This window comes from Macaca fascicularis, chromosome 18 (assembly GCF_037993035.2).
Source record: "Macaca fascicularis isolate 582-1 chromosome 18, T2T-MFA8v1.1".
Taxonomy (NCBI): domain Eukaryota; kingdom Metazoa; phylum Chordata; class Mammalia; order Primates; family Cercopithecidae; genus Macaca; species Macaca fascicularis.
Window position 1 is genome coordinate 5,453,878 of NC_088392.1, and position 15,627 is coordinate 5,469,504.

Genomic DNA, 15,627 nt, shown 5'->3' on the forward strand with positions numbered 1-15,627 from the left:
TTAAACGCTCAGAAATCAGGTTTTCCTCTTTGGAGCAACACAAAACTAATTCCTGGGTCCTCGGGGTCTTTGCTGGTGGAGTAAGCCCTACCCCTCTACTCCCACCATTAAATCTCTGGATAGACACACAGGTTAATTACACATATTTTTAAATTCTGCAAAGGATTCTCTGAAGGACGCATCTCAGCCCACCTAAGTACAAAACAGCCATCACTCAATGGCTAAACTCGGCAATCCTTAGCACCCAGTGGAGTTAAAAATTTTAATTACCATTTTTTAAAGCACAATACTTATCATTTGAATGAAACATGTCAGCACACAAATCATGAAATGATGATTCTGAATAGAATTTTTGTTGGTTGATTGCATAAGCAATACCTCTTGTTGCTGAAATAACATCTCAAAGGCAAAATAATGACGACATGACAATCCGTGTAAATCAAGAACTGCATGTGGGTTTATTTTACATCTGAGAAAACAGTGGATTTAATTGTGTGAACCAAAATGTACTGTACAATATTAATGATAGAACATCAAAATGTATAATTAATAGTGCATTGCTTGCTTTGTTTTTATGTATTTATTTTTGTCTGACAGTCCCTCTGAGTACATGCATCTGGAGAGATGCAGGTGCCAGTAAAAGTCCTCTATTTAAATCAAGCTGCAGGAACTAAATTTTATTCAAAAATTGTGGTTTTACATTATATACACAGAAATTTAATATAAAATGACAATATAAAAAGTTAAAAGGGAAAGCATACAGCCAGAAGGTACAAAGAAAGTTGAAGAGATTAAAATGGTACGATATGTAACATACAGGAGTTTTTAAGCTGATGCTGGCAATTTACAAGGAAAGGACTCCAACGTTTGCCCCATTTTTTTTTCATTTACCAATGCAGCACGCTATAGAAAGGTCAGCTTGTACCAAAGCTTACATTTGTAAATAACTATAAACCGCAATATTTTACAGGAAAAAAGAAATAGCATTTTTATACATTTTTAAATAATAGCTTGCATACTTTTTTTTTTTTTTTTTTTTTTTTTGCCGAAAGTGGCATTTTTCCGCATCCAGAGGGTTTGGGCATAGTGGCGAGTGGGTATCTGTTGTTGTTTTTTGTTTTAGACATGTAGAGGTGTGGCTTCCAAACCCCGTGAGTCCTACACAGCTTTCTATCTTCCCACAGCTGCATGCATGTTTCCTCACAAACCAGTTCTGCATATAAAAGCTCATTTTTTAATTATTAAATAAGTTTTGTGTCTGACACAGCTTTTGATCTGAATGAAATGCCTTTAAGCCTTTTTTTCTTTTTTTTCAAGTGAAAGGCACAGAAATGCAATTACAGTCCTCAAAGGGTTAAATTTGACACTACCAGGTTCTATGACCTTTATTGTCATGGCAACTTCGTCATTTTAGGATGTCTTTTTATCATTGTTATTTGTGTCTTTCTTTACTGCTAAATAATGTCTCTGAGTAGTGTGCCCCACTATTTCCTACAAAAGATAGCTTAACATCAAGAACAGATGTTGAAAATAAAGGTCAGACTTTGACTCACGGAAAAAGAAAAATAACATGCACAGATCGGACAGAGAGCATATAAATATACAAAATATGTGTAAGAAAACCAAGGTCCAGAGAGGCGGGCCAGCAACAAAGGAAAGACTGATTTTAGAGGCTCAGGCCAGGCCTAGTGCAGCTCGACGACGTTTAGTGCAATGTTCCGCGGTCTCTTGCATACCTGGACGCTACTGTTTCTCCAACTCAGTCACATAGATCAGGTGGTCCTCGGGGGACTTGCCATGAGTCTTGCTAAGGTGCAGTTTGACTGCGTGCTTGCTCGCAAAAGTCCGGTTGCAGAGCTTACATTGGAATGTGGAGCCCAAGTCTTCCTCAGTGGCCCCCAGCGGGCCCAGAGTTTTGTTGGCGAGGACTTTCGAAACATTCTGCTGTTCTTGAATCTGATTGAGTGGCAGCTTGGATAGATCCTTCAGGCTGAAGCCCAAGTGCGTCTCCAAATGACTTATGTATGTAGATGCAGTTCTGAACTGAGAGGCACAATCGTTGCAAAAGAAAACAGGATGCCCTGTGTCCAGGTTCTTTAGGAATTTCGTTCCCCCTGTCCTCCTCAACTGGTACTTCACATTGGCCAGCCAGTGGCTGATGGTGGTCATGGAGAGGCCGGTAAACTTCGAGATGTGCACCCTCTCCTGTGGGCCCAGGTCCGACATGATGTACTTGCCCTCTGTGGTCTCCCGCAAGCTCGAGGCGAACTGGGCCTGCAGGATGAGCAGGTGCTGCGGGTTCCAGTTGGACTGCCGGCCCTTCCTCTTGTGGACCGGTGACAGCTCATCCAGTGCCTCCTCAAAGCTGCTGCCATCAGCATCAGACTTCTCCGACACTGTAGAGGGCGTGGAGGACTTGGGCGTCAGGCGGCCTGTGAGATTTTTTACCATGTCAGAGATGTCCATGAGCGCGCTCTCCCGCAGAGGTGACGCCACCGGATCGGCCATGCCGGACCCCAGCGGCTTGTTCTTGGACTTGGTTAAGTCAATGGGCTGGTCGCTGTTTTCGTAGTAGTAGCGGTCGATGGCGTCGGCCTGCTTCACCGGGGCAGCGGGGCGCGCCGGCCTGTCCAGCATGCTGTTGCTGATCTTGTAGAGCATGGCCAGCGGGTCCAGCGAGGCGCCCACGGGCTTGGACACCTTGCCCAGGTGGGTGTTCATGATGGACTGCAAAGCGCTCAGAGGGTTGATGAAGGAAGGCTCTGGCGAGTGGTCGGTGATGATCCCCAGGTTGTTACAGCCGTTGGTGACCTTTGCTTTGAGAGGCTCTGTGCCGTTTGGGGTGTGAACGTCCAGCGGTCCCTCCTTTTTGGCCTTCCCAGTCTCGGCCTCAGGGCCCTTCTTCTGCTGTTTGCCGCTGACTTCCTCCGTTTTAGGGAAATCTTTATTCTCTTTTGCTACGGGGGACGCAGCTTTGGCCGGGGAGCTCTTCTCCTTCTCAGGGGGCCTCTCCTCCTTCTTGATGCTGACCTTGCCCGTGACCTTCTCCACCAGCTCCTCCATGGCAGACACATTGCTCTTGTGCGGTGGGGGCGTGAGGCTCCCCGGCGAGTGCAGGAGGGCGTTGTGCTCGGTGGAAGACAGCGACTTCACGCCGCCAGCATAGGACGGCTGCACCTGCACACTCTGCACGGCCGCCGGGAGTGGCTTCACGGTGCCCGGCAGCTGGTAGGCCGCGTGGATGCTGGGGTAACCACCCCACGAGGGTGCGCCATTCTGGGCTTTGCTAATGGCCGTGGAGACGGTATTCTCCAGGGACTTGAGAATGTCCAGCCCTCCCTTGGGGCTGTCGTCCAGGTCCTCCTCGCGCAGGTAGGGGTACAGGGTGCTGGGCTCAAATTTCTCCGAGCTGTCCTCACTCTCCTCCTTGATCTTCTCCGCATCACCAGCCACGGGCGGCTTCTCCTTCTCCGGCTCTTTCTTGTCTTCCGAAGCTGTGGACCCTGCGGGAGACTCGGGCTGCTTTTTGATGCTGGAGGCCGGCAGCCGCGTGTGGGTGGTGGGCGGCAGGGGGATGGACTGGATCTTCTCTTCCACCACGGGGTCCAGCACCAGCTGCTTGCCCTTCTTTGAGGCTGAGGTGGTCACTTTCAGGAAGTGCCCGGTGACCATCATGTGGGCGGTGAGCTGCTGCAGGGTGTCGTGGGAGCTGCCGCACTCCATGCACTTGAGGATCTGTGCCTTGCGGGCCTCGAACTGCCAGGTGTAGCTGGCACCGTTCTGGTAGCCGTAGCGGTTATTGGGCGTGACGTATGGGTTCGCCGCTTTCTGATCCTTGGCTGACTCACTCAGGGCCACCTCTGCGGCCATTCCTGCTGGCTCAGGGGAGCAGGGGGGCGCCAGGTCCTGAAGCGCCCGCTTTTTGGTGGAGGGGACCAGTTTGGTGATGGCTGGCACTGGCTCCTTCAGAGGCACTTTCTGGTAATGCTTGGTTTTGATCATGTGGACGCTGAGGTCCTGCAAGGACTCAAAGGAGTGTCCACAGTACATGCACTTCAGCACCTTCTGGGCGTCCTCCTTCCCCTCCATCTCCATCAGGGAGCGCTTCCTGGGCTTGGACCACCGCTTGGTCTTCTCGGAGTCCTTGTCCCTGTTGTCATCACGGTAGTGGCCTGTCTCATTCATGTGCACCGTCAGTTCCACCAGCGTGTCGTACGCGGCGCTGCAGTCTTTGCACCGGAACTTGCTGGCGCCAGTGAAGACGGAGCCGTAGAGCTTGTTGTTCTGGCGGTAGAGCTGCACGGTGCTGAACAGGCTGGGCTCGGGGAGCAGCCCGTACGAGGACGTCTGCTGCAGCGTCTTGGCCAGTGCGGCCTGGTGCCAGTCGTACCCGGAGCTGCTGCTGGTACTGGTGGTACTGCTGTGGCTGGTGCTGGAGCTGCAGCTGGTGCTGGGCGTGCTCGCCGTGGGGCCGGCGGTGCTGGCTGGGCAGACGGGGGGCGTGGGGGTGGGGGCGGAGCTCTCCTTCTGGCTGGCATCGTTGGTGCTGGTGGTGGAACCCGACTTCTTTAAATCCAGAGCTAAGCTGGACCAGCAGGACTCAGAGAACAAGTTTGCATACACAGCTTTGATCTGTGCCAGGCTGTCCTGGGGGTAGGAGACGCTGTCGGGACACTGCGGATCCTCCTTCTCTTCTCGAGAGGAAGAGCCTTTGAAATGGGCCAGCTGGTCGCTGCTCTCACTGAAGGGCGACCCGTAGCCGGCGTCCTGGTTAGTCGCAGAGCTGACTGGGGAGTTCTGGTAGCTCTGCGCCTCTTTGATCTCCGTCTCTTCATTGCACATGTACTCACTTTCCTGAATGTCCAAAGACAGCCCGTCATCCTCCACGTGCTCTTCATCTATTTCTGCTGCCTTCAATTCTTCCTCAGGAACATAAGCTAGGAGAGAAAAGTAAAACCCAGTTAGAAGAAGTAAATCATCTTCAAGGACGCAGCCTCCCCAGCAGTTAGATGATCTTTAAAAAGATATTTGTCAGCCTAGCTCCCAGGATACAAGGCTACCCCAAGTTTACGTATCTACCCCTTTGTAGGAGTTAGGTTCCAAAAGGTGCTGTCCCCTCCTGAGTGTGTCTTTAGCAAAGGGGACTGAACTGGAGGATGGTATCCTGTGCTCGTCCCAAAGATGTCAGTCTGACCCTTGCAGCCTGGTGGGAAGGGCAGGAACTTGGGACTCCAGCTACCACCCGCCAAGTACCCCTCCTATCAGCTGTTCCCTCCTAAGTGACCCAGGAGTCCCCTCACGACTTCCACATGGCAAATACTTGTAAACACCCATCGGGCACGACCTGGTTATCAATTTTCAGAGCAGGATATTCACAGACAGTATTATATCGTTCCCATAAATAAAAACACTCCTCAACGGCAAGCAATGAAAACACTCTGGTCTTCAGCAAAAGCAAGAACCCAACACAGCACCACCCATCCCCTGCCTGGGCGGAGTAAAGCGCCACCCTCATGGGGCTGCCAGATGGCAAAAGCCATGGTTGTTCACCAAGGCCCAGAGCAGCCTCATTGACTGCAGTCAAAAGCTGGAAGGCACCAAAATGTCCACTGATGGTTGGAGGGATGAACGCGGTGTAGCGTTTGGTCTGTGCAGCAGCCTCCAGGCACCTGTGGCCAGGGGCAGAGGCACACACAGCAGTGGGCCAGCAGTGACGGGCTCCCCAAACTGAGCAGATCCAAGTCAAGCGAAACGTTTCCTTTGCATTAGTGGCCATGAAACTCCCTTTCACAAAGATGGGTTGATGAAAGCCGTGAGGCACTTTCCTGTAGTGGATCCTGATAGAAGGGCCTCCCGCACACAGTGGGAGGGGCCTGGGGCCAAGGCCAGCGCATGCTCAGGCTGCCAACATCATAAACCTGGGCCTTCTGCTTCCTTCAGAAGGCAGAACATCACTCAGGCTTGGAAAGGGAGTTCTGACACGCACCGCAGCATGGATGCACCTCGAGGGCACGGTGCTCGTGAAGGGAGCCGGTCACGAGAGGACACGTACAGCACGGCTCGCCTCACGTGAGGGCCCTAGAACCGTCACATTCATAGAAAAAGAAAGCAGAATGGTGGTGGGTGCCAGGAGAAGGAGGGGATGGGGACAGTTTCCGTCTGGGAAGATGAGAAAGTTCCGGAGATGGAGGGTGGTGATGGCTGCACAACAATATGAACATTCTTAACGCCATGAAACTGTGCACTTAAAATGGTTAAAATGGTCACTTATATGTTATAAATATTTTATCACAATAAAAGCTGTTTAATTACAAAAGCCCAACGGTCCACGCTCCATCCGCCGACTACAGGTCCACGACCGCACAGCAGAGCGACCTCATGGGCTGAAGGCAGCGTTTCCCAGAGGGGCCTCCGGGATACGGCAGTTCTCCCATGGATGAGGCTGGAGGGCACAGAAACTGAGACGCAACCTGGACTTGTGACTGCAGGACATGTCAGATCCTTTACTGCACAACCCACCTTCCCAACTCCCAAGGGAGACTACTGCAAGGAACACCGCCTCCGCTTCTTTGACCAAGGCACTTTTACTTACTTTTCCCGTCTGAGGGAACAACTAGCTGGACTAGAGTTCCATCAACAACTTGGGATATTCGGGGTTCAGATACTTTGCAGAAAGTCCCTAGTAAAATGCATTGATCTGACCTAAAAGGGGTGTCTCATTAAACATCATCATTCATGATCACATCATCAGAGCCAGGGCCCAAGGGAACACGACAACGAGGACACACATTTCCAGGGAGGACTGCTGGGAGGGACAGAAAACATCTTGGCTGCCCAAAGGGAGGATGCCAGGGGCAGCGGGGAGCAGTGTGACAGCCTCAACACCTGCAAATGCAGGGCTTCAGATTCCAGCAGCAGCCACCACTCACAGGCACACGCACAATCGCACGCGTACACACAAGCACACGCACACACACGCACAATGAGAGATGACTGAATCGGTCATGTGGAGAGTCTCTTCTAGCTCAGGCCGTCCCGAGTGCTTGCACGCACTGCCCTTTCTGCACACAGCCTCAACTCCACCTCTAGTGAGAGCATAAGACAATCTGCGCACCTGTGTTCACGTGTTTCACGGCAGTATGCGGAACAGCAGCAAATCCAGGAATCACGATTCTGTTCACACTGTGCTGTGATTGTGGAAAATAACCAATCATGTAAGACCTCAGGCCTCAACTATAGGCATCAACATCTGGGGAATGTTCTAGATGATTCTATGACTCCCCTGTAAAATATAACACTCAAAATTAAAAGATAATTGCTAAGTTCAGGCACAATGTCATTCGCCCCTAATTATTAAAGGTTTAGGATGGCCCAGTTCTGAGGGTTCACTGCTGGGACCTGGGAACCCCACTTTAAGAACCACTGGTCAGACTCGTCACCTTTGAACCAGCCTGGCCTGGGTCATGTTGGCTTGGGCCACAAGGTGCAGCTCCTCTGCGTACTCGGAGGGTGACTCTGAAGGCTGCAGGGTGTGCTGGGCAGGGCAACGCCCGGGAGAGGCAGAAGGCCCAGGTTTATGATGTTGGCAGCCTGAGCATGTGCTGGCCTTGGCCCCAGGCCCCTCTCACTGTGTGCGGGAAGCTCTTCTATCAGGATCCACTACAGGAAAGTGCCTCACGGCTTTCATCAACCCATCTTTGTGAAAGGGAGTTTCATGGCCACTAATGCAAAGGAAACGTTTTGCTTGACTTGGATCTGCTCAGTTTGGGGAGCCCGTCACTGCTGGCCCACTGCTGTGTGTGCCTCTGCCCCTGGCCACAGGTGCCTGGAGGCTGCTGCACAGACTAAACGAGCCCTCCCACAGCCCACCCCACAGCAGGCAGCCAACCTGTGTGTGCTAATAAGTGGCTTTGTGTACGTTGGCTTGGGTTACCATATCCACATATGGTAGACTGGCTGGCTTGACCAACAGAACTTCCTTTCTCCCAGTCCTGGAGGCTGGAAGTCCCAGGCTAAGGTCTGGCAGGGTTTGCTTTCTGGTGAGGCCTCTCCCTGGCTTGAGGATGGCAGCTCTCCCCCTGAATGGCTCTTCCTTCCAGCAGGTGGGAAGAGAGAGCTCTTCCACTTCCTCTAAGCTCACCTCTGTTGGACAAGGGCCCTGTGACCCCATTTAACGTTAATTACTTCCTAAAGGCCCCTTCTCCAAATACAGCCCCAATGGGAGTCAGGGCTTCCACATACGAATGAAGAGGACACAATTCCGTGCACGGCAGGCTTCTGTCTCAACTCTGAAAACACAGAAATGGGAAACCTGCTCTCACACCTCTAGGGTGTGTTCAACACTGACCAATCCTCGTCCTCTTGCTCGGAGTGGGCGCCCACAAAGGATGAGGGTCAGGAGTCACGGCTGCGTCTCAGGACCTGGCCCGGCATCTCAGGACCGCATGGTGATGGCCTCCTCCCGGACCATCCTGCACCCTCACGCTCCCAGCAGGTGCAAGCATCATCCAGACCAGGCTCCACTCGGCCGTCCTCCAAGACAGTCCATTCTGCACCCGGGAAGTTCCCAGGCTGAGCTACAATGTATCTCATTGCCAATCTGTGTCAGAACAGACTGGACCTCACAGATCCACAGAACGAGAAGGCCCTCCTAAGAGGTCATCTTCCCAGCACGCCATTTTCTTGCGCAGATGTCCACGGCCCTGTGTGGGCTCCAGGGGGTGCAGACGTGGAAGGAGGGGGTCCATAAAGTCCCTGCCCTAGGGACAGGGACTCATGTCCCAGGGAAGAAGCAAAGCAGGGTGATCAGGCAGCCTGTGGCCAGGTAGGGGAGGGACACTTTTGGAAGGGAGGGAACTCCAGTGTGGACCAGGGTGAAGGCTGGGCCCCCACAGGTTCAGGCTCTCCCTGCCCGTGCCTAGCATGCCCACCTTCCAGATGCCATCTGGAGGCAGCTTCTCACTCTCCACCCGGTTGCACCTGTGAGCAGCATGTGGCCCTGTCCGTTTCTGGACCCTTGGTGCCCGCTTCCCCCTCCCTGTTCTGAACTGCCGCATCCCCAGGTCGGCCTGCTGCTCTTGCCCATTCTTACCGCAGCCTCTCTCTGGCCAATCTCACCTTCTCCACAACCCCAGTGCCTGTGCCCACCACAGCCATGGGCACCCCTGCATACCTGCCAGACACAGGCCCATCAGGGAGGACGCCTGTCCTGCTGCCCCCGTGGTGCTTTCAGGGCCTGGCCCCACGTCGGGCCCATGGAAGGACCCCACTGTTCTAACACAGATCTAAGGTGACGGGTACTCCACATCATACCTATGTTGTGTGCAAACAATGACACCCCACTGCCTGCTCCAGCACTGTCCTCCTCATAACAACAGCTCACTTTCTCCTCCTTCTGAAACTCCAGATTCAGATGTTACCGAATAACCCTAAATGAGAGTATCTGAGCCAGAAAAGCAGCACGATCCTCAAAGCCTCCTGGTCCTCGGGCCCCGCATCCAAACTGGCCCTGCACTGATGACCAGGCTCTGTGGCCAGAGCCTTACAATGTCCCCCAACTGACGTCCCTCCACTCCTGGTCTGTGACATTCTCCCTTCCAGCAGATGCTGTGCTCCCAACAACCCTGAGTTCAAGCCTTTGTTGAAGCTGTGTGTCCCAGGCAGGGCATCTGGACCCTCACTGCTGCCCCGCCTGTGCCCAGCCCTCCATGCCCAGCCCACTCTATCTGGGGGTTCCAGGCACCCCCTCTTCCACAGGGGAGCGCCCAGTCTGGATGCCAGCCCTCCCCCACTCTCTGCCTGGTGTGAGCTACTGGGCCCTCCCTCATCCCTCCAGGGAGACTCGAAGGTCATCTCCTTATGCCACCTTCTCAACCCCTTCACAAAATTCACCACTCCTGGAAGAATCTGGAGCTGTTACCTGTCTGTCCTCTTCATCAAGCTGTGAACTCTTCCACTCAACCAACACAGCACAGGCTTCTGCGCCTCTGGGTTGAGTATTTCCATCCCATTGCCTCATTTAATTCTCACAACCCTTTAAGCTAAGTATCACTGAGACACCTATTCCACAGGAAAGAAAACAGAGTCTCAGAGAAGTTGACCGACTTCCCCGAAGTAACACAGGAAACAAATGATGGACACATGATTTGAAAGCCAGTCACTGACTCCCAGCCCCGTCTTTCTCCTTTGCCAAGTTATTTTCTTTTGTCTCATTAACATCTAAATGCCAGAGAAGATATGGAGTAAATGTTTTTGAATGAATGATCAAAAGTAATTCTGTATTAAGTATTTAGAACGGCCATTATGTGCCAGACACGGTGTTATTAGAGAATCTCAAAGAAAAAGAGTAAAGGGAGAGAAATGTTAAAACATTGATATCCTTTAGCCCAATCATTTTATTTTTTTGAAGTTAGTCTAAGAAGTTAATATGAAATGCAGAAAAAGCTTCATGCCCAAAGATGTCCCTTATACAAGATGTCCTTTTATACACATAAAACTTGCTTGCCACAGTCTAAATCTTCAACAATAAGGAGTGGTTACATGAACTAGTATTTATTCCCAGGATGCAGTATCCTTCAAACATGAGAAAGTATGTTTTAATAACATGGAGAAAGTCATTAAATGAAAAAAGCAGAAGATAAAATTATATACACAGTACAAAGAAAAAATCCTTTTCAAGAATGTTACAGTGTTTTCTATCTAGATAATAAATACATGGGTTATTTATCATTGAATGAAGTGGTTCCTGATAAATATCGTATTTTCGAAATCTTCATTGTTTTCAGTTCAGCCAACATGGACTAGCCATTGAACACCATTGCTGGAATGAATTCGCTAGAAGCAAACTTTCACGGAACGTCTACCAGCCGCAGCCACAGCCACCAGTCAGATCCTGGGAATTAGGGAGCACGGAGAATGGCATGGCCCAGACTGGGGCAGGAATGCTGGGAAAAGCTTTATTAATTGTTACTGTGTTTTAATGTTAAAAATGAAAGGGGGTTTGGGACGATCGGGGATGCAGATGGTGTCTGGGCTGAGAACATGAGTGGGCTCCTGCTCCACACTGCCAGAGAGGCTGTCCTGGGCTGCTCTGCCCCAGTTCCCCCAAGTCCCTGACCACAGTGGCTGCCTCCCACCTTCCTCCTGCTCCAGCTCCTCAGTGCCACAGCCACTGCAGGGCGTTCTCCATCCAGCCTTCCCATGGGAGGGGCTGCAGAGTCTGACAAACAGGAGGGCCGGCGGCCCAGAGCCTTTCCCACAGCGGCTCACCGCACACAGCTGTCACCATGCTAGGCCTTAGCTGATGGGGTTTGCTCACTGCTGTCCTTGCCCTCTGAACCTTCTGGCATTTATACTTTCATCATATACTCTTCCAGTTTATTTAATCCTGATGATCTTCTTTCAGCTATTTTACTATTCTACTATGTTCTTTTTGCTCATCCTACCTATTTTTTTTAACTAGCTCACCTTCTCCCCTCTTAACTTACAAGAGATGCGAGGAAGCACAAACCTTCAAGACAGCTGGGAGGACGGCCTACCCTCCACCCCCACATCACTGGGCACCAATTCTTACTGGCCCGAACCCGCCCTCCAGACACCAAGCAGCTCTCCTGACCCTGTTGGATAAAGCACATCCCCACGATTCTCCCACCACCCCAGTCCAGGGGCCTTGAGGCTGAAGTGCTGGTCAGGGTGGCCTCTTGTCTGAAGCTCTTGTGACCATGGAAGGGAACAGCCTTTGGGACAGCCACAGACATTAGTGGGTGCAAGGGACTCCACGGTCCCACAGATGGAGGTGGGCAGGAGGATGCCCCATGAAAGACTCCATATTAAATCTGTGACTGGACTGCCAGCCTCACCTTACCCTCTTCCTCCATCATTGCAAGACCCTTCGAGGACTGGCTGAGTTCCAAGGACTCAATAATAATAAAAATCATAATAGTAACTGGAGCCACAGCACCACCTCCGGACAACCACTCCAGCAGCCAGCACTGGAGGACCCGTGCTTCTGATCTCCCCCATCACAGCTGAGCGGCCAAGGGTCCTCCCAAGGCTCAAGCAGGCAGCAGCAGGCCAGGCTCCAAGCAGCCTCTGCCTCCCTCCACAACCAGTCCGTTCAACACAGTGCGCTGAGCCTCCCGGTTCTTCTGCCCCCACAGGCCCCCAACAAGGTCCCGTACCCGTCCAAAACTAGGGAGCAGGCAGAGAGCACCACATCCCAGGGCCAGAACCCCTCAGAAGGACTGAAAATCGACAGAGTTTCATTTTAAGAGTTTAGGACCCGGGGAGAAGGCGGTGGCTAGGTGTCACAGGACAAAGCCTGAGAAGGGAGAAATTCCAACCCAGAACCCAGGGTGCCTGCAAACAAGAGCAACCCAACACCCTGGCTGCCGTATTAGGCAAAGGAGTGCTTGGATTTTGCTAAGTCTGTATCCGGGAGGAATGTGCCAAACCACATTGGGAAGCCAGCCCCTCCCCCAACCCCCGGGGCTATACCTGTCACACAGAGCAAGGTCCACTAAGCCACCCTGGATGTGTGCACGGGTGACCCAAAGGGGTGCTCCCCAGGAGCCTGGGCCTGAAAAGACAGAGTGAACTGGGGTGGGACTGACACCCCAGTGGTTCGCCTTTATGGGGCTCACACTAGCGTGACCATTGCTGTGGTTTCTTAGTAGAACAGATCCCGCCACCCACCCCATTAGCATGGCAGAAGAAGAGAGATGGAAGGTATGGATTTGATGTCTGGAGAGCATGGTAGGAGCCCAGGCTCAGACACGTACACACAGTGTGACCTGATACACTCACTCGCTCCTTGGGACCTCGGTCTCCCCACTGGTACAATCATTGTCCCCACTGGAACAATGTCTTTTGGGGTTACAGGAAGTATTTATGGCAATGACAGAATCATCACCATCAGTAGGTGGCCCAACTGTGTGCTTGTCAGCTGCTGTGGTCTGAATGTTTACCCCCGCCCTCGAATTCCTCTGTTGAAATCTAACCCCCCACGGTAATGGTAGAAGGAGGTAGGGCCTTTAGGAGGTCACCAGGAAAGAGCCCTCAAGAACAGCATGAGTGCCCTTATTTTTAAAAAGGCTCCAGAGAGCTGCCTTGCCCCTTCTACCACCTGAGGACACAGTGAGAGGACACTGTCTACACACAGGAGGCAGGCCCTCACCAGCTCCCGGATCTGCTGCTGCCTTGACCTCCCACCTCCCAGGCCCAGAACTGTGAGTAATACACGTCTGTTGCTCACAGTCCACACACAGACACACAGTCCACAGTGCTCTGCTACAACAGCCCGAAGGAACTAGGACACCTGCTCCTCCTCTTCCTCACACCCTATAGACTCACAGGATGAATCAGAAAACGTCCTGCGTGCAGATGTGCCATCGTCCTGTGGCTGTGGGAACCTGCTTAACTTCATGCCACTCAAATACATGGGAACAATAAGAACAAAATAACGATAAGCCCATCCCAGCCCAAGCCCATCCCTTCAGTTAAGACTGAAGCTGAGCCAACATCAGTGTTAACTGTTGTGTAGATGGTGCTCTGACAGTCAGATGTGAAATCCGGGCCACGGATCGGCTGGGCCCTTCTTGTTCTTCTTTTCCCTGTGCCTGCCTTTCAGAGGCTTTGCTGATGATTAGAGCATCTGCCAAAGAACAGAGGAAGGAAGGGAGAGGTGGGGAAACCGACACCAGGCAGAAATGCTGTTCCTTGTGAAGAGCTCTTTGGAGGCCTGACGGAGGAGGTGGTGGACACAAACGATAGCAATAAGGTCAGGAAACTGTCTACCCAAGTTCTCTCTTCCTCATTAGCACATGTAAGTGAGAGCTGACTGTGAAAGAGGAATGATGTTCAAAAGTGACAAACACAAACGCAGGTCTTCAGTCCCTGCTTGGTGACTGCCTTACAGTAAATACCAAATTTCACTATTGTATTGCCACCTGGTAAAACTATATAATCTTACCAAATGACATGTTTGTCTAAATCAAACTATTTTTCAGACTGGCAAACGTGATATCCAAGAACAGATGGCCATTATATCAAAATACATTTTCTCCAAGGGGCCAATTCACAAAAGGGGCCTCCCCACACCTAAGCGATGAATGTACAGCTTCGATTCACTGTCGAATCTTACGAAACACACTGTCTTCCAAATTTATAATTGATCACTCATAAAGTAATGCCACCTTCATTATGGAGAGAGCAGGTGGTTTTGATGAAACTTAGAATACACTGGGAAACAAAAAATGCAGAGAGAGCAGACACAGGCAGAGCTCAGTCCTTCCTCCTCAGGAAAGAAGGTAAAAATACAATATATGCGCTAATTTACTAACATCGTTCTGATTTCTTGCAGGAAGACTGACACCCTGCCAAGCAAAGCTGAAAGGCCACTTTTGCTCTGACATGATAGAAACAAAAAATTTTCTATTACTTCGGCAAATTTTAGTTGCCTGATACCAATCATTAATGTACTGGTTTACTTAAGCATTTGATGTATAAGAGAACTACTTTATTTACTTAAAACCCAGTAGAGATGGGTGCACCAAAATCTCAGAAATCACCACTAAATAACTTATTCATGTATAATGAAAAATAAATAGAAATATAATTTAAATACATATATTTATTATTATGGTTATTATATATACATAAGAAACCAGTAAATGTTAAAAAAAAATAGAAACAATTTTTAAGAATTTCAGAGTCTGCACATAAAATGACCTAAAGGCTTTTCCCAATTCTGATTTTAATTAGGAATCCACAGGTAACTGTTTTAAAACAAACATAATTTCTTCTTTCTCTCACTGCCCCTGAATTCAATTTCAAGTTAAGTGGGGAATAAGAAAACTAATTAAAGACCCTCTTGCTGTTCCCAATAAGCACTTTAGGTGTTAATCTTTTGTCTAGAGTTTGTCAACAATGTACTTAACAAGTAGCACAAATCAGAGCTTAAACTGTAATTTAAAAGATGAAAAACTCTGATTTTCAGTGGTGTCAGGAAGAAAAAGGACATTATATGAGAATCTTAAAAAATTAAAAGAAGTTAAAATAAAGTGAGAAGAGCAAAAAGCAAGTGACACTTCTATGCACCTGAGAGAGCACATGGCTGTTTCCGGACTACTGGAGTGCATGTTCACACGTGGTGGAAATGCTCTCTTATTCCAGAAACCAAGCTAGGCATCCCCGAGGTGTGCATACCCAAAGACCTGCACTCAAAACATCAGCCAATTTCAGTTTTTACCCCCACGTCTGGGGAAAGAGAACCCTGAGGCAGTCTGATGACCCTGGGTCTACAAACCCAATATGAGCAAACACCAGCTTCCAACTTGGTACTACCTGACCCCCTGAACCTAAAACAGGACTTTCAGCAGCCAGGGTAGGGCTCGCCCTGATGAGAAACATTTAGAAATCCGGAGAGACTTGTGCATGGCATACCTCGTCAAATGGCTGAAGTGAGTGTAAAGAAACATAACTCAGATTAAGTACCAGCTCATTCTCTGGCTACATGCTGCCAGCCATCACCGAGAACTACTAACTACTGCTGCCTGATAACGCAGTTACCTTCACAGCACTGCACACTGTACTCTTGCAACACTTTAACACAAAGTTTACTCCTAAACG

General features: G+C 50.5%; 1 protein-coding gene across 4 annotated transcripts in view; it reads right to left on the reverse strand.

Moving 5' to 3' along the window:
* Positions 1–433: 433 nt before the first annotated feature.
* The window catches only part of TSHZ1 (teashirt zinc finger homeobox 1), a 79,698-nt gene continuing 64,504 nt past the window's right edge, over positions 434–15,627 (reverse strand). For all 4 annotated transcript variants that reach the window (XM_005586432.5, XM_065533612.2, XM_005586425.4 and 1 more), the window contains one exon: positions 434–4,937. In XM_005586432.5, coding sequence (XP_005586489.3) covers positions 1,744–4,842 — 3,099 coding nt within the window. In that variant the 5' untranslated portion in view covers positions 4,843–4,937 and the 3' untranslated portion in view covers positions 434–1,743. The remainder of the gene's footprint in view (positions 4,938–15,627) is intronic.